Genomic DNA, 22,608 nt, shown 5'->3' with positions numbered 1-22,608 from the left:
GAGGCCTTAGACCTCCCCAGTATCAGGAATAGCTATCAAGTTGCTGAACATCAGCATGGATTCCGTAAGCAGCACAGCACGACAACAGCGCTGCACGCCATCTCCACATATATTTGTCAAGGACTCAACCAGAGACAGCCGTGTGATAGAAGAGTGATGGTGGCGCTTGACTTATCAAAAGCCTTTGATACAGTCAGGCACTCCACGCTGTTTGAGGGCATTGAGCACACAACCCTCCGGCCAAGTTTGAAACATTGGATAGTCAACTATATGTGTGGACGCCAGTCGTACGTGAAATTCAGGAACAAGAAGTCCAAACCCCGTAGAGTGAAAAAGGGAGTTCCCCAAGGTGGGGTGATATCTCCGGAACTGTTTAACGTCTACCTCTCCTGTATTTCGCCCCCTCCAGACGGCATCGAGATCGTAACGGATGCGGATGATTGCACGATCCTGGCGTCGGGTACCTATCCTGATGACATCTGTGAGAGACTGAACAACTATTTAACCGATCTTACCACCTTTTTCCATTCGAGGAATAGGCAGATTTCCGCCACAAAATCTACAGCCGCTCGGTTCACCACATGGACAGCGCAGTTTGGACGTAAGTTGAATGTCGCGGTTGACGGTAGCGAATTCCGACCACAATCTGCCCTAAAATTTTAGATGTCACTACATTCACGTCGTGCGCACACGCCACAGCTAACTGTGACAAGCTGAAAAGCAGGAACAAGGTCCTCAAGTGCCTACCCGGCAGCACTTAGGGTGCAGATAAAGAAACCTTGTTGACCACATATAACGCGATAGGTCGGTCTGTGGTAAGCTATGCGGCTCCAGTTTGGTCCCCGCGATTATGGGATACGAATTGGAAAAATATTCAAACCTGTCAGAATGCCGCCCTGAGAACAGCAACAGGGTGCCTCCTCAAGTCTTCAGTGGACCATCTACATCAGGAGGCAAAGATTCTTCCAGTAAAGCAACACAATGAGATGCTTTCGTTGCAGTACTTGCTTGGGTGTTACCGTGAGAGCTATCCCAATCACCATCTGCTGGCTATGCCCGACACATTCAGGCGTATCAGAAAGGAATATAGGACAGGTTTAAATAGTATTCCCACGGATGCAGTCGCTAAGGCCATAAGTAAATATAGTGTGAATAAAGTTCTCGGAGTGCATCCCTTATCTATCGCAGCTGAGGAGCGTCAGCTGCCACGACAAACCAGAGTAGTTTTGGCTCAACTACACTCAAGATATTGCAGTCGCCTATATTCTTATTGAGCGGAAAACGATCGCGCCGTGCAAGACATCTGCCCAGTATGCGGCATGGGCCCGCACGATACAAAACACATTTTCAAATGCCCCGCCAAACCTACTCATCTAACTCCAGTGGATCTGTGGTGACATCCCATCGAAGCAACCACTTTCCTGGAACTGGAGATAGACCCAGAGTCAGATTGAACAGCAGAACATACAAAAATAATAATAAACACAGCTACAACAACAGTTTCATAAGGAGACACCCTGTTGAGGTCCTCTGTAGTGGAATTCTGTAACTCATTTTTGCTGTTATCGATAATTGTCGGTAAAATTAAAAGGCTTATAATTTCGATAATTAACGAAATTTTTCGGTAAGTTAACGATGAATAAAAAGTAGTCGCTAGCCTCTACCGACACAAACAGTGATCCCAATTTTCTTTATTTTTTTAGTCATCATTTTACGATTTAATTTTACCGATTTTTGTCGGTAACAGCAAAAATGAGTTACAGAATCCCACTACAGGGCGGCATTTTGGTAGGTTTGAATAATCTTCCATTGCATAGCGCTAACATTTGCATACCACACTGGCACCGCTAAGCTTACCAGATACCGGCATATTGCTTGATTGTAGGTCAACAAGGTTTCTTCGGCAGCACACCATGTGCACAGTGACTTAAGAACCTTGTTCCTACTTCTGATCTTATTGCAAATAGTAGTGGCTTGGGCGGACGACTTAAACATGCGGTCAAACGTTACACACAATATCTTAGGGTAGTTAGTGGTCGGAATCAGGGCACCATCGACCAATATGTACAAGGGGGGTGGTGTGGCAGTGGATTTAGCGGCGGATATTTTCATATTTCTCAGATGGAAAAACAGCGCTAAGATAGATATTTAACATATTATATATGTCATCGATGATTGCACCCGACACCGAGATCGCACAATCACCCACATTCTATACTATCTCTATGCTCTTTGGAGGTGGTGAAATTTCATAAAGGTAGATGTTTAAACAGTACCGGAGACATCACCCAGCCCTGGAGAAGTCCTTGTTTGACTAGCGTCCGCACATATATTTGATTATCCAACGGTTCAAACACGACTGGAGTATTTTCAATGTCCTCATAGCGTGGTTGACGACACCGAAGGGCTTCGATAAGTCAAGAACCAACATAACTGTTTGGTCGCAAGGTCTGTTTTGGTTCAATCCTCGACTGATATACATATGTATATGGATATAACATGTAATGCTGTTGTGGTGCTGTGAATTTTCCAGAATTCATGACGATGTTGGACAACTGAGAAACAGAAGTATTGCCTCTAGAAACTTCGCTAATGGCGACAGGAGGAAAATCGACAGGTATGTTTTGCATCTGCTGCCATTCTTGCCAGGCTATAGAAGCGGGACCAATCTACCAACTTTCCAGGCTGTTGGAGCTATATGGTTGGGTGACCATACATTGAGGACGTTCGTCAAACACTCAACTCCGAACTCCTCCAACATTACCATTTAACGCTTTGTCGTTTCGCATGACATCTGAACATCGTAAATTGTGTTGATACCTCCTCGACTGAGAGAGCGCGCTAATTTTGCGTAGCACACTCCTTTTCGCCCTACCACTCTGGGGGTGCTCTATAAAATGCTGGTTAAAATAACATACACAGATCATTGGGTTGTCACTGTCATGCCACTTAAAGTTCTGTCATGCAATCATCCTTTTTTTTATTCAATAGCGATTTAATCGTTGCATTGCTACAGGCGGTGTAGCTAGAGCTGGCAACTATCAATAGTCGAACTATCGTTTCAAGATACAGGTGATGATGAGCATTGTTTCCTGGATCGCGGGGACCATTATGTTTCTCCGACTTATAAAGTTTACGATTTCAATTGAATTGCAGGAATGATGCATTTGCGGGGCGCTGAACAACAACTTGTGGTGTTAGATACTGACTTTGTCGTTGTTGGTGAAAACTGTGGAGAAGTCTCGTAGTCCAATGAACACAGATCATAACTCCTATCGCAGTAGCCTCTGGAGGCGACTAAGACCATAACAGCCATACATCCATTACATCTTCCCGAAGTTGGCAAACAGAATAGATTCATACTGGGCTTGGGTTCATCTCCAACCCGGCACGGAAAAAACGAGCTCGGAGCAGGCATTCCGGGCATTCCCCTCCCATGGTGAAAAAAATATACGAACACAAACAATTAGGTCGACAAAACCGACCGAACTCAGTTGGCAGCCATTGACCGTAACCTCTCGGAATTCTGTTTACCAGATTTTACTGCCTAACTAAACCGTAAATTAACACAGGAATATAACATGCCACTACAACAACATCGGTATATTCCAATGCTATTAGGAAACTCAATCCAACACCCGTATAGAACTATCACTATACGATAGTGTTGTGGCGCATACGTTACGTTTGCCCATCGGTGTTGCTCATACGTCACCTTCAATTCAATGCATTCCACAGCTCAAAATCACTATACGTGAAATCGCTATGAAAATACGTGAAATCGATATTTTTTCCGGTTCGCGGGAGTGAGATACCCGTGAGAGCTGAGCTGCAAGCTACCGGACGGGTCACAGCTTTTGGATAGTGCACAGCCCCTAGTTGGGGCCAGTTGTGAATATATTGAATAAACAACCCCGAACAAGCAGCGGATGAGGAATAGGGTATGGAAACTCCATAACCCGAACACCTCATTGTCAGGACGAGTAGATGCCGTCCTTAAAATTAGCATCCAAACAACAATATCTCATCTGCCAATGAGCCAACTCGAAGTAGTCGGGGAATAGGGTCAGGCAGATAATTGCATAATTATGGTTGGATTATGTAAAAGGGATGGTAGCGGAAGAACAGATAACTGTCAACGGTAGCGCCCACAAGCTTCCAGAAGCCTACACCCGTGCTTAGTCGCTCATGAGTGTCGGGCTCAACTAAGCTCTTCTTTGTCCTTACAAGCATCGGAGAAACCCTGACAGAATGTCAAAGTAACATGAATACAACACGAAGGAATATCAAACATCTCCAAGGGGGTCACAGGCAAATGTCAAATCCCCCCGTTTCGACGGCAAGCTCCACAGGTCTGGGAGGGAGCAATTCATGTTTAGACAGTATAAAAGAAACCTCTACAAAGACTAAATCAACATTCGCATTTAAAAAGCGTACCAAAATTGCGTGCTGGAATGTTAGAACTCTCTACGAATGTGGAAAATTATCGCAACTGGCAAAGGAACGTGAAAAAATGGATATTAATATCTTGGGTGTAAGTGAATGCAGATGGAACGGCTCGGGACGACATCGACTACAATCAGGTGAAACTCTAATCTATTCTGGCCGGGATGAAAATGATATACATAGCGACGGTGTTGCATTACTCCTAAGCAGAAGCGCATCTACATCCCTTATAAACTGGAATCCAGTAAACGAACGAATATTGACAGCCAGTTTCCACTCCAGAATACGTAACATCACCATTGTCGAAGTATATGCCCCGACAGAGACAATAAGACAAAATTCTATAGTGAACAAGTAAGAACGGCGTTAAGTTCGGCCCGGCCGAACTTGTTATACCCTCCACCACAAGTTGTATTGAAGTAAAATGGAATAATTAGTTTCCTTTCGTGTATGAAGAAGACTTAATACTAACCCCCTGTTTTTGTAACTATTTTTTGTTCGTTCGTCTATATTCGTAATATTTTGAGCATCCATAGCTCAGCCCCTAGACGATATACAGACCTAATTCTTCGTAGGCATGTTCTATATATAGTATAGAATTCCTCATTCAAAAATCAGCGTTCTACATTTGCCCTAAGGCGAGTAAATCGATCTACAAAATTTGACAATTCGTGTGAGAACAATAAATATTTTTACAAAAACTGGGGGTAAATTTCAGAAATTTCGGTAAAACAATGTGAGGCACCATTCTATGGGGGCTATTTCAAAACGTCGATCTAAGCCGACAAAGAAGACTACCTTTCCATGGGGCTATATGAAGGCGTGGACCTATACCGACAAATTTAAAGGGGAAGTTTGAGTACCCCCAGAGAAAGTCTAAATAACAAATTTCAGCCATTTCGGTGGAATATTGAGGCCACAACGTTCAAAATACCGAAAATCGGGAGGTGCCGTTCTTTGGGGGCTATAGGAAGGCATGGACCGATACCGACAAAGTTCTGGGGGAAAGTTTTATACCACCAACGTAGACTAAGTACCAAATTTCAGCAATTTCGGTGTGATAATGAAGCTAAATACCGAAAATCGGGAGGTACCGTTCCATGGGGGCTATATGAAGGTGTGGACCATTACCGACAAAATTCTGGGGGAAAGTTTTATACCCCTAAAGAAAACTACGTACCAAATTTCAGCAATTTTGATAGGATAATGAAGCTAAAACCTTCAAAATACCGAAAATCGGGAGGTACCGTTCTATGGGGGCTATATGAAGGTGTGGACCGATACCGACAAAATTCTGGGGGAAAGTTTTATACCCCTAAAGAAGTCTACGTACCAAATTTCAGCCATTTTGATAGGATAATGAAGCTAAAACCTTCAAAATACCGAAAATCGGGAGGTACCGTTCTATGGGGGCTATATGAAGGTGTGGACCGATACCGACAAAATTCTGGGGGAAAGTTTTATAACCATAAAGAAAACTACGTACCAAATTTCAGCCATTTTGATAGGATAATGAAGCTAAAACCTTCAAAATACCGAAAATCGGGAGGTACCGTTCTATGGGGGCTATATGAAGGTGTGGACCGATACCGACAAAATTCTGGGGGAAAGTTTTATACCCCTAAAGATGTCTACGTACCAAATTTCATCCATTTTGGTAGGATAATGAAGCTAAAACCTTCAAAATACCGAAAATCGGGAGGTACTGTTCTATGGGGGCTATATCAAAACGTGGACCGATATATCCCATTTTCAATACCAACCATCCTGCAAGTAATAAAAACTTCTGTACCAAATTTTTACTCTCTATCTTTAAAATTGCGAGCTGTATCAAGATTTCAACAGACAGACAGACGGACGGACAGACGGACATGTTCAAATCGACATGGAATTTTATGCTGATCAATATTATATACTTTATAGGGTCTCCGACGAATATTTCGATGTGTTACAAACGGAATGACAAATTTAATTATACCCTTCATATGGTGGAGGGTATAATTAGATAAAGTACTCTCCAAAACACCTAAGAGAGATATACTGATATGTATGGGAGACTTTAATTCTAAATTGGGAAAATACAATACAACCTACAAACACTCTATGGGTAAGCACGGAATAGGAGTACGAAACGAGAATGGAGAACTTCTATTAGAAACGTGTAGCAGACATGGTCTCATAGTAGGTGGTACTTGTTTCAAGCACAAACGTAGTCACAAAACGACATGGATATCTCCAGATAGGAGAACTGAAAACCAGATTGACCACTTTTGCATTAGCCGTAAATGGAAACATAATCTTTGTGATGTACGGGTAAAACGTAGTGCTGACATTGGCTCTGACCACCACCTACTTCTCGCGAGAGTGCAAATGAAAGTAAGCGCCATCAAAAATATACATCAAAAATTTACGTCATCGAAGTTTGACATAGAAAAGTTAAAATACCCTCGTTATCAGGAAGCCGTAGAAAACGATTTAAATATGATGCTAGAACAGTAGAATGTCCCAAACGAAGGCACAGAAGAACGCTGGGAACACATTAAAAATAATCTTTTACAAACGTGCGAAAATGTACTTGGACACTATGCCCCGGAAAAAAGGAATGGATGAGCCCATCAACTTGGAGCTTAATAGAAGAAATCTGAAAATATCAAAGAACAATGAAAAATCGTCGCATAAAAAATTGAATTGGAAATTTTATACACAACAAGGAAGTAAGAACTGCTTGTAGAAGAGACAAAAGATGAAGATGAACTTGCGATTGATTTTATATCACGAGTTTGCTTTAAAATCTGTAGGTACCGTAACGTGGGCTTATACCAAATCATTGACATATACCAAACATTTTTGGCAACCAAACTTCCTCATAAAGGATTGAATTATGTTAAAATAAGTTTGAAGGAAATTTTTGAAAAAGTTTTAGAGTTATCTTGCACAATATCCGAAAGGGTTTTGAAGCGTTTGGGCCATTATCATAGGAAGTATTGACTTACTCGGAACAAAATGTAACATTGTAAATGAGGCCGCTCCAACAATCTACTGAAAAAGAGTCAAAACGATGCGAGAGGAGCTCCTAAACTTTACTTTATCCGAATTTTGTGTGGGAGGTACCCGAAGGAGTGGACCGATATGGTCTATATTTCAATCCCATACTGGACTGGATGAAATAATACGACGTGCAAAGCCTGCATAAATCAAAAAAAACTTACTGGAAACATTTAAAACGATCCGTGAGGAGCTCTTAAACTTCACTTTATCCGAATTTTGTGTGGGAGGTACTCGAAGGAGTGGACCGATACAATCCATATTCCAACCTGATACATGATTGGATGAAATAATTCACGATGTGCAAAGCCTGCACCAATCAGAAATTCCCTGCGAGGATTATCTTGCGGATCAGCCATTTTGGTTGGTGCAGTCAGGGTTTCTTGGAGCTTTTAGGCCAATACCCGACAGGGACGTAGCCAGGATTTCATTGCGGGGGGGGCCCACCTGACCAAAATTTTTGAAGTTAATGTCAGCGGAAATTTATTATTTAGCAATGATTTAAACTTTATTTTAGGCTTATTTTACTGATGAAATAATTTTCATTACTATTTTTTAATTAAAATGGCGTAAGATTTCTTGGCCAATTTCCCCTTGTTTCAGGCTTCAATTTTCCACTCCAGAGTATGGTCAATTTTTCAATTTCGGAAGTTTAGGTGTCCATTTGTTCTTATTGTCATAAAGAAACCAACTATCGTTATTTCCCTAAAGATATTTTGGTGTCCAATCGTAGATCTTATCACAAAGAATTTCTGAAGGCCGATAGTGGTTTTCTTGATAAAAAAAATATTCTGAGCAATAGTGAGTCTATCAATCATGAAATTCTCGCAACTAATCACGGGTATGTAAATGACGAATTCTATTGCCCAATCGTCGGACTTCTCTTATAGAAATTCTGGTTTCCGATCGTGGATCTTCTCATAAATTGATCAGGAACTAGGAAAACTCTGGCAACCAGTCTTGAATTCTTTTAAAATGAAATTCTGACGTCCAATCGAAGATCAATACATGTATACATTCTTTTAGCAAAAATCCATGAACAAAATGTTTCCCAATCTACATTTTTTATACTCTCAGCCTTTAGTCACAATAAACCTCATCGAAATAATGGTTTTAGCGCCAAAGTGTGTTTGCAAGAAATATGTTTCAGAAAACTTGATTTCGACTTAGCTATGTTCGTCCGTCTTGGTGGAGGACACGATGATTCTCGAACAGATCGGTCCAAAATTTGGCCTTCGTTTTATTTTGTCCAAATTTTGATCAACTTCGAAGATGGACCATATCAATCCATTCTTTCGGTAACCTTCCACAGAGTATTTCAAAAATGTTCAGAGATGTGCAGTTTAAGACCTCTCTCGACAATAAATAAGTGGATAAGTGTAAGCTGAAGACCTAAGTAGTCATGGCTTCACTTCCTTTTTGCTAATAATTTAGTTATAAGTAAAAATATGATATAAATAAATTAATAAATAAAAAGACCTCTCTGGAAACGCTTTCCTTTTTTGCAACAAGTGTTCTCGAGGCCACTATTACTACAATACAAGTTTTTCAGGGGCAAGTCCATACTTTCAGAGAAAATGGCCCGAAAGCTGTAAAGAACACCTACGGCCGTCATGTGTAGTGACTGGTGCGCACGACAACTTTCGAACCTTATACTGCGGTACATCCTTCAAAAACCATCAAAATAGTTGTTAAATGCAGTTTAAGGTCTGTTCGAGGATCCTTAGAAATGTTTACTGAAGGTATTCCTTGTGTTTTTCGTGGGCAAGTCCATATTTCCTGAAAAATATTTTGTGACGAACTAAAATGACTGGTGGGAGCAAAATCTTTTAAAAGGAATGACTTCCAAAATAAAATCTACTTCCAAAATGAACTATGTCGGTCCGGTCCATTTCTTTAGGTACCTTCTCCGCAACACTTGTGATCAATGTTATAATCCACATTTTGTCGCCAAGTTCATACGTCCGAAAATGGCTACACAATTCTGAAAATCTCCTAATACATAGCTTTGGGTTAAAGGATTTTGGTTGTGTGGCCCCTATTTGATCTGTACATAGATGAAAATTTCAGTTCACACAGACTCAGGGTATATTCCTGTCCAAAAAGCCGACTGATTCTTGTTGAGATTTTGACGAAGAAGAGAATCTGTTTCCGATCAGTTTTTTTTTTTTTGATTTTTTTGTCGTCACAAAGTCCTTTGACAAAGCAGGAAAAAGGAACATTTCTACAAATGTGCATCCATAATTCCCAAAATACAATACAACACTGAAAATGCAAACAACTTCTACTATGAATTTTTTAAAAATACATATTTAGACTACAAAAACCCTAGTAGGGTTTTGTCCTGTCAGATCCAGTTCGGATTTTAAGCCCTCATCTAAAACGGACTAAATCTACACGTTTTTTTGCATTTATCAAGCTTTTATCTCAGAAACAAATAGGAATTTGGCCTTGCTGTCTTTAGCAATATTTAGCAATATTGTAGCTAAACTATTGGGAGTTGAACCAAGTAACCTTTTGCAAAAATCTTCCAAATAAAGTTCTCAACAACTCTTTCGAACATTCTGAAACTGTAAAATGCTTACTTCATGTTGTTTCAGCAGTATTTTGCATCATATCTTTTACAACACGTATTTCAAACACAGTTCACACCAACAGTTTATTCTCGCATTTTGGTTTTCACTACACTATTGACATTTTTATTAAATGGTCGTTGAAAAATGTACTGAAAATAGAGGCATAGAGTCATTTTACAACAATGACATGTTCTGAAGAGTTGTGTATTACATTCCAGGAAATATTTTCAGAAAAAAATAAGGGTTGTGGAGATACGGTGCGAAATGTATAAAAATTGTGAAATTTTTGCATATATTTTGAAATTTGAGGCAATAAATGCAGTTTTTCGAGTTCATTATTTCTCCAAATATTTTATTCTTGTCCTTATCTACAAATTTGCTTCACAGGTCAGAAGAAGATTCGCATTGGTTTCAGAGATATAGCGCCGAATTTCTTTAAAAACTCAATATTTAACCATGTTTAGATGGGGCCATAAAATCCGAGCTGGATCTCGCACAACAAACCCCAACTAAGGTTTCTTGTCGTTTGGGTCTGTACTTTCAAAAAATCATCAGTTCGAATTGTTTGCAAAAGATCACATTAAAAATGTTGCACAGTGTAATAGACAGAAAAAAATCCCTGAAGTTGAAATTCAATGTAATTTCGAAATATTGGAAATAATATGCAATAAATAAAATATTAATATTGACCTCAAGCTTATTAATCTTGGTTTTATTAACATTCGATAGGTAGAACAAAACATAAAAGTACGACAGAAAAACCCTTTTTTGTACAATAGACATTTACTAATTTGTAACAAGAGACAAGTTTCTAATAATCTCAACGAACGAGACTGCGGTGGAACAGAAGTTTTATCATAAAAAATGGTTGGTATAGTTCTTTTTTTGCAAATTTGAAACATAATAAAGAATAAGGACCAAAAGAATGTTTTTTTTTCTAGATATTGTTTACAAGCCAGTAAACATCTTGTTCTGAACTCAACAACACTTAGAGTTAGCCTAAAATTACTATTAAACGCTTAAAAAAGACCTTAAAACTTACCAACAACTATGCAGAAAATTGCTCAAAAAACCTAACTTCTTCATTATTTCATACTTTCTATAAGTAAACCAATGTAGTTGACCCAAATACTTTACATATTTCTTTAAAAATCTAAAACATTTTAAAATTTTACTCAAAAATTAAAAAAATGTGTAAGATAAGCTAATGTCCTATGGGAACGCAAGTCATTTCGGGGGGGGCCCGGGCCCCCCGGGCCCCCCCCCTGACTACGTCGGTGATACCCGAGGAAGTATGGACTTCCGCAAGAAAAAAAATTGTACCGTCATAAAGGGAGCCGCAAGGAAATCTTACTGAAAAAAAAATGCAAAACCATCCGAGAGGAGCCCTTTAACTTCACTTTATCCGAATTTTGTGTGGGAGGTACCCGAAGGAGTGGACAGATATAGTTCATATTCGAACCAGATCTATATCTGGAAGGAATAATACGATGTGCAAAGTTTTGACCAAAATCGATTGCTTCCATCGAGAGTTATCGTTTAGACCATTTTACAGAAAAAATTTGAACTTTTGTGGGGGAGGTACCAGAAGGAGTGGACCGATATGGCCCATCCTCGAACTCGAACTAAGTTTGGACAAAATATTACGATACGCAAAATTTGGTTCGAATCGGTTGAACTGTTCGAGAGTTATCGTGCGCACCAGCCAGACAGACAGACATTTTTCGTATCAAAGTGTATATACCCTTCTAGCCTAAAGGCTGAGGGTATAACAACAGCGGTATACTCCAATGCTAATAGGTAACTCAATCCCACACTAGTAGAGTTGGGTAATCGAGTTCCCTAGTTCCTTGTAATAGTTCCAAAACGTATAAGTAACATCATGAAATATAACGTTTGATGTTAAGTATACGCAGTTTGTTCAAAGAAAAAATGTGGGCCATTGGAACTGCGAAGTGAACTAGATAGTTCCATATAGTTCCTTTGACACAACTCTACACACTACTAGTAAAGACTTACATAGAAATAGAACTATCACTGTACGATGTGTTGTGGCGCATACGTTACGTTTGCCCAGCGGCGTTACTCATACTACGTCACCTTCAAAAATATATTCCAGGAAATATTACGATATCCAAAGTGTGGACGAACGCAGTATTCGGTTCGAGCTCTCTAGTCACTACATATGGTGCTATAGGCGGTTTTTACAACTTTCGGGGTTTTTTCTCAAGAAGTATGGACTTGCCTTTGAAAAAAACTTTTACTGTCGTAATTGAGGCAGCGAATGCAAGTTGCTTCAACAAAAATCAAAGTGATCCGAGAGTAGGTCTTAAAGTGAAGTTATCCAAAATTTTGTGTGAGAGGTACCCGAAGGAGTGGACAAATATAGTCTATATTCGAACCTGATCTATATCTGGTAGATATGTTAGGATGTGTAAAGTATGGTCCAAATCTGTCACTCCCATCAAGAGTTATCGTACGTACAACTTTTCCAAACATTTTTGAACTTTTGTGGGGGAGGTACCTGAAGGAGTGGACCGATATGGCTTATCTTCGAACTTAAACTAAGTTTGCACAAAATATTACGAAGGCCACATTTTGGACCGAAAAGGCAGATCCGTTCGAAAGTTATCTTACGCTTCAACCACTACAAACAGTGTCATATGGCTTTTTGCAACTTTCAGGCTATTTTCTCAGGAAGTATGGACTTGCCCCTAATGAAACTTGTACCGTCGTATGGAGGGCAGTGAATATAAGTAGCTACAACAAAAATCAAAGCGATTCGAGAGCAGGCCCTAAACTGAACTTTTCCGAAATTTTGTGTGGGAGGTGCCCGAAGGAGTGGACCAATTGAGTCCATATTGAAACCTTATCTAAGTCTGGTACACATTTCACGATGAGCAAAATATGGACCAAATCGGTTACTCCCTTCAAGAGTTATCGTGCGCACAAACATTTTCGAACTTTTGTGGGGGAGGTACCTGAAGGAGTAGACCGATATGGCCCATCTTCGAACTTAAACTAAGTTTGGACAAAATATTATCCGTTTGAGAGTTATCGTACGCACCAGCCAGCCAGACAGACGGACATTACTAAATCGACTTCAAATTGTCTGAAACACATTTCGTCCAAACATACTTGGGGTCTAAAACCATTATTTCGATGAGGCACATTTTGCCCGTATGAAAGTGTATATACTAGGGTGGGGCGACTTCAACACCACCACGGGCGCCTGGATTTTCTGATTATTGGGATTGTACTGAGCAAAAATGTTCACTAGACCATATGTCTACGGTGAAAATCGAGCCCACGGATTTTGACTTGAAGTTTCTTTTCAAGGTTTTTTGGATATTTTGGCATGTATGTAACAGCCAAACCACTGAGATTTTCGATCCAACACAAAGACAAAAATTGTAACCAAGACAATAATTAAGAACTCTCTAACACATCGCAAACGCATTGGAACGCTCCTTCAGGCAGTTATGACCCCGAGAAACTGCACATTTTTCGGAAAATATCGATAAATTACACTGTGATACAAAATTTGACTCAAAGTCAGTGGGTGGAAATTTCCTTTTGTAGATGAAAGCCATTGGTGAGTGTACTAAGAACGCAAAAGGAAATTTTCAGGATAGGTCAAGTTTCTGAGATATGGTTTGGCCAAAATATCCTTAAAAAATTTCAAGTCAAAATCCGGGGGCTCGATTTTCACCGTAGACATATGGTCTAGTGGACTTTTTTGCTCAGTACAATCCCAAGAATCAGAAACTCCAGGCGCCCACTATCACTTTTTTCCTTCCATACAAATCGCCCCGGCCTAGTATATTCCCTTTCTAGCCTAAAGGCTGAGGGTATAATTAGTAGATTCTTGCAGTACTGGAACATACCAATTGTTTTTCCTTCGAGAGTTATTGTGTGCACTAGCCAACCAGATAGACTGATGGGCATACCTAAATCGATTTCAAGTTGTCTGAAACTAATTTAATGTTAACATAGGTGAGGTTTAAAACCATAATGACGATGTGGAAAATTTTTGATAAAAGTTGATATGTAAATGAAATCAGAAAGGACTCATTGATATGGGAGAAGTCTCCATGAATTTTCCTAAGGAATAGTTTAATGAGAATTGTTCTAAAAACAACCCAAAGGGGTACCCCAATAAAAATTTCGGGGAGTTCGAACGAAGCATAACTAAGATACACAGGAAATGTTGCCACAAATACGCTGAGGGGTATGCCACCATTGTAAATTCGTTATTGCCTGGCCTTTGCACAACGGTGACATTTGAATAGATTTTAAGTTTACCAAAAAATTTCGGAAATCTAAAACCATTTTTCTTTTTTAGGAAACAACATCCGCATGTTGCTGCAGAGTGTTCAAGGAATATGCGTACATTTCGCATTATGACTGTCCTCCTGAGTTGCCTAATATCTATGTACTGTGTAATGCCACTAGTGGTGTTATTTTTTGATGTTGGCCTGGATGCAGATGAAAAACCATTCCCCTACAAAATGTTATTTCCCTACGATGCTCATCATGGTTGGAATTATATTATGACATATATATTTACAAGTTATGCAGGGATATGTGTGGTGACAACTCTGTTTGCAGAAGATTCAATATTTGGTTTCTTTGTCACCTATACATGTGGTAAATTTCAAATTTTACATGAACGTATTGATAATTTGGTCTTTGATGCTTATGGAAGTGTGGTGGGCAACAGACAAGATGAGAATGAGATAGAGGATGCCTATGTGAAACTGCTGAATCACATTGCCTATGATCATAATAAATTGATTGAGTGAGTAGTTATGAATATTTTAAGGGATTTTTAAGTAATTTCTAAAAACGAAATCTCTACTAATATTTAATTTTTTTTTCAGATTTTCTGCCAAATTAGAAAACTTCTTTAATCCCATCCTTTTGGTCAATTTTACAATTTCCTCAATCTTAATTTGCATGGTAGGTTTCCAGTTGATGACTGGGAAAGATATGTTCATTGGGGATTATGTTAAATTCATGGTTTACATATCGTCTTCACTGTCTCAGCTATATGTCTTATGCTGGAATGGGGATTCTCTTATACAACATGTAAGGCTAAAACATGCAAACATAATTACCAAATACATGAGTGTTAAAACGAAAATCATTACAGTCTACCGAAACTGCAGCTCATCTCTATACATGCAACTGGGAAGGAGGCCTCATACATCCCACAACACCTGTATTACGCCACAAAGTTATAAAAGAATATCCACGAAACCATGGCCATGGAAAATCTTTGGAAAAACTTTTTAAATCTAATCAGCAACATAATCAGCTAAAGGGACTTCAATCCAACTACAGCTACTACATTCCAGCTAATAAAAAATTTCGTCAAAATTTAGAAATCATGATAATGTGCAGTCAACGACCCGTGAAAATAACTGCCCTAAAATTTTCAACACTATCTTTGCAATCGTTTACAGCCATTCTAAGTTCATCGATGAGTTATTTTACTCTGCTAAAAACAGTTTATGATGAAAATCAGGACGATACGTCAACAAATTAGAAAAAAATGAAATATTCGATACAATTTATTATTCTATATATTACACAAGAAAGTATGATTAGTAACAACAATTTACATACATTTTATCTAGAGGATATTCAAAAAGGGGGCACTGTTTCAAACAATTATATTACAGTCAGCAGTTTCGCAAAATATAGCATAGCAGTGATGATCACTTGTAGTCATTTATAATGGTGTGGCCGTTTCCTCTTTGGCTTCTGTTAAGGCTCGTGCTTGATGGGTAAAGACGGGTACATTTATACCCTTTGTTTTTGATGCCAAAAATATTTTTGTTAGTAACTACCGAAAATATTGAAACAAAATTTTGTTGCTCACTTACTTGCATTTTAGCTGATCTTATAAAGGCCTTATTTGAGGTAACCGTTACCGCTTTCATATGCATGCCAAGGGCAAAAATCAACAAACTCCGCTCATTGATTTTCCCACTAAATTTAATGCTGGCTATTTCTGCTGGTATAGATTGAACATCGGGTAATATTTCAATACGTTTTGTAAGCTCATCGGCTCGTCGTTTTTCCTCCGGACCACCAAGTAGGGCGACAATGTCTTGAAACGACTTATGGGCAGTGGAACAGCATATCAGGCGTTTACCTAAAATTGGAAATAATAAAAAATAATTACCCAGATAGCATTTAGAAGACTGTTTTTTCAAAAATCACATTGAGGAGTCTTTTTAGAGTCTTTTTGGTGATCAAAAATTGATTAAGTCGCTTGTGTGATCAGAAAGGGACTCGAAAGTGACTCCCTGTAATGATTAAAAAGAGTTCAATTTAAAATACAACAACAAATGTGTAGCAATCACAAATAAATCATTGAGGTGTTTAAAATGTGACAATTTTTTGTTATTTATTGTCACATTTTGATCATCTGGAAGATTGAAAAATGCTTAATCAAAAAAGGGTCATACAGGTGTTTGAAAAGTGATTATAATTATGTATACTCTGATCATATTTTGAACAGTTAGGTGATTAAAAACTGATTGATTTGTTTTATTTTTATTTGGTTGTAAATAAAAAAATAAAATTCTCATATACACTTTCTACAAAATTTTGATATAAATGTAACGTATAATATTAAAGGTACAGACAAACACAACACAACAGGTTTTGCCAAGTGAAATGAAGAAGCAGTATACTAACCACCAAGCAACATAAAGGATAATTAAAAGACATAACAAAGCAGAAAAGACTATAAAACAAAGGAAAGAAACAAAGAAGAATAAAAATAAAATTTTTTTTTAATTTATTTCGTCTAACAAAAAGACTCATAAATGACTCCCTAAAGACTCATAAATGATTATAAACATGACTCTAAAAAGACTCGAAAAAGGGTCCGAAATTAATCAACAAAACACCAATAAATGATTAAAATACGACTCGAAAAAGACTCATTTGTGATTTGTTTAGAAGAGTCGCCTGAGGTTATGTTTTCCTACCGACAAAGGAGTCATTTATGATCAGAAAATGAGCTCATATTCTAGCTTTTTAATCGTGCAGTCGGATCAAAAAAGACTCGAATTTGATTAAAATTTTCAAAAAATGCTGACTGGGTAAAAGTTTTAAATTTAAATGAATTTTTGAAACAAAAAATGATGGCAATAAAATTGGATTTTTAAGGATGTTCGGGAACAATCAAGGACCAAAAATAAACGTGAGTGTTATGCAATCCAAACAATGGTTTTGGACCCCAAAACAAATTGGAGTCGATTTAGCCCTGTCCGTCCATATGTCTGGTAAGTACCACAACACTCCAAAATGGATTATCCGATTAAACTTTACACCTCGTAATATTTTTACCAAACTTAGATCTAGTTCAAAGAGGGCTGCATTTCATTCGGTACCTGCCACACAAAAATTAAAATTGTTTCGCTAAAATGGTAGGATCACTCTCGAACAAAATTTAAAAGCTTTTGGTGCGGATGCTTTTTTTATCGAATCACTTAATAACAAGGAAAAAAGTATCAGTCAGCTGTGTATATTGAAACATTTTATTCTCAAAAAACGTATGTATTTAGGGAGGTTTAAAAATATTGGGCCTATGAACCGACAAAAATGTTGATTAGGATTAAAGATCAAATATTTTGCGGAGGAGATACTTAAAGGAATAGATCGACATTGAATATTATGGAAGTGGATCTCCAGTCACTACATATGGTACCATAGGGGGTTTTTACAACCTTCGGGCTGTTTGCTCAAGAAATATGGACTTGCCCCTGAACAAAATTTTACCATTGTAATTGAGGCAGCGAATGCAAATTGCTTAAACAAAAATCAAAGTGATTCGATTGCAGGTCTGAAAGTGAACTTATCCGAAATTTTTGTGGGAGGTACCGGATGAATTGGACAAATATAGTCCATATTTGAACCTGATTTATATATATATATATATAATTGTTCCACAACATCCCATAGGGACAAGGGAGACTTCTCTCATATCAATGAGTGCACCCCGATTCATATTAGCTCAATGATATGGGACCTACAGTTTATCGCCGAGTCCGAACGGCGTGTCTAAGACACCACTTTTGTAGAGAAGTTTTACATGGCTGAAATACTCAGGAAATGTCGCCAACATTACTGAGGGGTATTTTGCCACCGTTGAAAAGTGTTTTGATGTTGCCTGGCCGGGGAATCGAACCCACGACCTTATGTGTGCAAGGCGGGTGTGCATACCATTGCACCACGGTGGCACCCGAACCTGATTTATATCTGGTAGATATCTTAGGATGTGTAACGTATGGACCAATTCGGCCACTCCCTTCAAGAGTTACCGTACGAACAATTTTTCCGAAAATTTTTGGGGGAGGTACCTGAAGGAGTGGACCGATATGGCTTACCTTCAAACTTAAACTATGTTTGGACAAAATATTACTAAGGCCATATTTTGGACCGAATCGGCAGATCCGTTCGAGGGTTGTCTTGCGCTCCAACCACCTCACACGGTGTCATAGGGTTATTTAGCAACTTTGGGGCTATTTTCTCAGGAAGTGTGGACTTGCCCCTGATGAAACTTGTACCGTCGTATAGGGAGCAGTGAATACCAGCTGCTAAAACAAAAATCAAAGCGATTCGAGAGCAGGTCCTGAACTGAACTTATCCCAAATTTTATGTGGGAGGTACCGGAAGAAGTGGACCGATTGAGTCCATATTGGAAACTTATCTAAGCCTGGTAGACATTTCACGATTTGCAAAGTATGGACCAAATCGGTTACTCCCTTCAAACGCCATCGTACATACAAATTTTTCCGAACATTTTCGAACTTTTGTGGGGGAGGTACCGGAAGGAGTGGACCGATATAACCCATCTTCGAACTTAAACTAAGTTTGGACAAAATATTACGAAAGCCAAATTTTGGATCGAATCGATTGATCCGTTCGAGAGTTATCGTGCGCTCCAGCCAGCCAGACAGACAGACGGACATTGCTCAATCGACTCCAAATTGTCTGAAACACATTTCGTCCAAACATACTTGGGGTCTAAAACCATTATTTCTATGAGGCACATTTTGCCCGTATGAAAGTGTATATACCCTCGTTAGCATAAATGCTGAGGGTATAAAATTGACAATAAAATTGGATCAAGGACAACAATAAACGTGAATGTTATGTTGTACATCATCCCTCTAAAATGTGCTCAATCGAAACAATGGTTTTGGACCCCAAAGCGAATTGGAGTCGATTTAGCCTTGCCCGTCCATATGTCTGGTACGTACGGCAACACTCCAAAATGGATCAGCCGATCAAACTTTACACCTCGTAATATTTTTACCAAACATAGATCAGACTGCAGGAAAATTTTGGAGCAAGTGTAGTATAGGACATGTTTCGGATCTTTTTAATTTTTGGGCTTCTATTATTACGATGATAAATTTGTATTCCATACTTTCTGAGGCACTTAACAGAGAGAATTGGAGATTTTTTCTTAGTTCGGCTTATGGAACAAATATTCTGTAATGGGCCAGCTAAGAAAGTAAGTACTTTCTGCGATAATGGCCCAACCTACTACGGGTTCTTCGACGACACCGGTTTGATTCGGAATCAGATTTCATCAGCGCTCCGACCAGCGGCTGCCACCTTAAAGTATATCCCGGAATGCGAGCTCCAGATTCTTTTGATCCCTGCCGGGACTGTAAAACCTAAATTTAAAATTCAGTGAGATGTAATACATAACAGGAGTGGGTGCACCTCAGGGATTTCTCTGGACTCGTTCATGTGAGGGACTACTTCATGCCGTGAGAACACAATCCACAGTGAGCCGTCACCACCTTCGACATCAGAATACGAGACTTCCCTGCAGTTCCGCATCAGCCGTTGCTGTTCCCATCCCCGAAAATACATCCTTTTTGCAATTTAATTGCTATGGAATCCGAGATAAGATCGAGGAAATAGTGGATTTAATGATTCGGAAGAATATCATTGTCACGGCGGTGTAGGAAACCAAGCTCAAAAACAACTGCAGCTTACATCATTGTGATGGTTACAACGTACTGAGGAAGGAGCGCATCAGAAGTGGAGGTGGGATTAGCTTTCCTATTGTTGTCTGTTCAATACAGTCCTATCTTGCTTGAGCCTGGCTCTAATGACCCCTACATGGAATGTATGGGGTAGTAGTCAGGAGTGGAACTGCCGAAGTGGAGTTGCTTAACGTATATCTCCCGCCGATAAATAGCTGTACTCCAGGTTATAAGCACAACATTAGAATCACACTTCGCCAGACATAACCAGCGTGTCACCTAGTCTGACAAATTACGTCATCCGGCAACTAGTCGTCAGACCATATCCCCATAATTGTCCCCATCAGCCGATTGTCCGATTTCATTAACTCTGAACACCGCACTTTGTTCATGGGAAAGCTAATTGGGAAACAGAAAGGACTTTCCGAGACATCATCACTGCTGCAGCCGCTCGCCGTACTCCCGAAGTCAGACCAAATTTCCCAGCAGAGGCGACGGGACTAGCAAATGAGTGTTGTTGCAGCAGCACAGAAACCTACGTAGAATCACAGGTTTGATGCTGGAGTGGTAGCCACTGGCCTAAACACTAATGCTTCGGGTCAATTAGGTACGAAAATGAGCCTAATGAGCTTTGTCGTGCCAACCCCAGTGACCCCAGAGTCAGTGAGCTGACATTGGAAGTTAACAGGTTGGTCGGTGAGCATAAGCGGAGAGTTGAGGGTTTACTCCTCCCCAACGTTGGAAATAGCTATCCAGATGCCGATCATCAGCCTGGGTTCCGCAAGCAGCACAGCACGACAACAGCGTTGCACGCCATCTCCAAACATATTAGTCGGGGACTCAACCAGAGACGGCCGTGCGATAGAAGAATGATGGTGGCGCTCGACTTATCAAAAGCCTTTGATACTGTCAAGCACTCCACGTTGTTTGAGGACATTGAGCAGACTACCCTCCGATCAAGTTTGAAACCTTGGATAATCAATTAGATGTGTGGACACCAGTCGCACGTAGAATTAAGGAACAAGAAGTCCAAATCCCGTAGAGAGAAACAGGGAGTTCCCCAAGGTGGGGTAATATCTCCGAAACTGTTTAACATCTCCTGTATTCCACCCCTTCGAGACAACATTGAGGTCGTAACATATGCGGAGACAAAGATTTTTTCTGTACATCAACACCGTGAGAGCCATCCTAATCACCATATGTTGGATAGGGCTTAGGTATGTCTCCAATTTATAAACTTTATGTCGTGTGTGTCACAGAAGTCTTTTAATTTTAATAAGAAAAACGTCACTTACCCGCAAATAATTTATCCAATATTGGTTTTAAGGGTGATTCCCTCTCCTTCTCAGCTTGTTCGGTAAGTATTGGCTCTTGAAATTTCCAATTACAGCTACCGTTGCAAACATTACTAACATAAGCCAATAAAGTTGTGATATCAAGATTCAAAATACTAATATTACTTATATCGGAATTTTTATCTACTTCGGATGGTTTTTCCAGGGAGGCAATTTCAACACCTTCCGCTTCCAAGGCCATAGCTAATTCATTTTCTATTGGATGGCTAAAATAGAAAACCACCTGTGGAATACAAGAAATTAAATGTGAGTAAAGTTTTGACAATTGTATAATTGAAATGTTGCTAAACATTACTGAAGAAACAATGTTCAGTAAAGTTCAGTACGTAAAAGGACAAACCTAATGTCAATGTTGTGAAGAACATTAAAACTTTATTTATCCAAAAAAATTTACCTTGGGACATTTAAACATGCAAAGATTTTGTGTGGAGGCTTCTACAAATTCTTGGGCCTGATCGATTATGCTGCGCGCTCCATAACTGGCCTCACCGCGAGCAGCATCCGTTAGAGATTTTGCATTTCGAGCAATGGCTACAATGCCAAAAAATATATTAAAAATATTAGATTGAGTGAGTTTTTCTTAATTGAAATCTTACCTTTAATCCACTTCAAACCATTTTCACATACAATATCCACTCGAAGAGGATTTTCCCGATAGTCCACAGCAAAGCCACAATCAACATGCACCACATCTCTTTGTTGTTGTAGTATTTTTACCAAGAACTCATAATGTGTTAAATTACTGCATTGAACGTGGTTAATTTTTAAGGTCTTATTTTTAATAACCTTGAAAACAAGTTTTAAACAATTAAAAAGCAACAAGATTAGCTAAAAATGACATTTAAGCCATACCTTTTGCAGAAATTTGATTTCTTGTACAATTTTTCGTTGCACTTTTTGAACACCTTGGATTGGGAATTCATCAAGAATTTTGATGAGCATTTGACCCAGTTCGACTTTATCTTCAGCCTTTTGCAAGAGATCATCTTCATACGGTAGTTCAGGTTCCATAATTTTTAAATAATTAACAATATAAAATTCTTAATTCGCAAGTCAAAGAATGAAAATGACTGTTAAAACAGATTTGCAATGTTTAGAATAAGAGAGCAAAGCAAATTGAAAAGTTTAGAATGTTATAGAGTGGCGAAATGGAAAAAATGC

General features: G+C 39.1%; 2 protein-coding genes across 2 annotated transcripts in view; one reads left to right on the top strand and one right to left on the bottom strand.

The window, feature by feature from the left end:
- Positions 1–15,689, top strand: part of Or13a (Odorant receptor 13a) — a 24,195-nt gene extending 8,506 nt beyond the window's left edge. Inside the window, exons 2-4 of the mRNA XM_073976572.1 lie at positions 14,413–14,868; positions 14,951–15,158; positions 15,223–15,689. Of these exons, the coding sequence (XP_073832673.1) occupies positions 14,413–14,868; positions 14,951–15,158; positions 15,223–15,618 (1,060 nt within the window). The 3' untranslated portion in view covers positions 15,619–15,689. The remainder of the gene's footprint in view (positions 1–14,412; positions 14,869–14,950; positions 15,159–15,222) is intronic.
- On the bottom strand, positions 15,615–22,608 carry LOC141398858 (UPF0415 protein C7orf25 homolog). The gene is made up of 6 exons (XM_073976573.1): positions 22,300–22,608; positions 22,044–22,233; positions 21,842–21,978; positions 21,388–21,670; positions 15,959–16,230; positions 15,615–15,882 (listed from the first exon to the last, which is right to left on the bottom strand). Exons 1-6 carry the CDS (start codon positions 22,456–22,458, stop codon positions 15,805–15,807), a joined length of 1,119 nt encoding a protein of 372 aa, XP_073832674.1. The 5' UTR covers positions 22,459–22,608; the 3' UTR covers positions 15,615–15,804.

This window comes from Musca autumnalis, unplaced genomic scaffold, assembly GCF_047663935.1.
Source record: "Musca autumnalis isolate F117 unplaced genomic scaffold, ASM4766393v1 scaffold_3, whole genome shotgun sequence".
Lineage (NCBI taxonomy): Eukaryota > Metazoa > Arthropoda > Insecta > Diptera > Muscidae > Musca > Musca autumnalis.
Note: the sequence above shows the minus strand (reverse complement) of the source record. Positions and strands in the feature narration are given on the sequence as shown.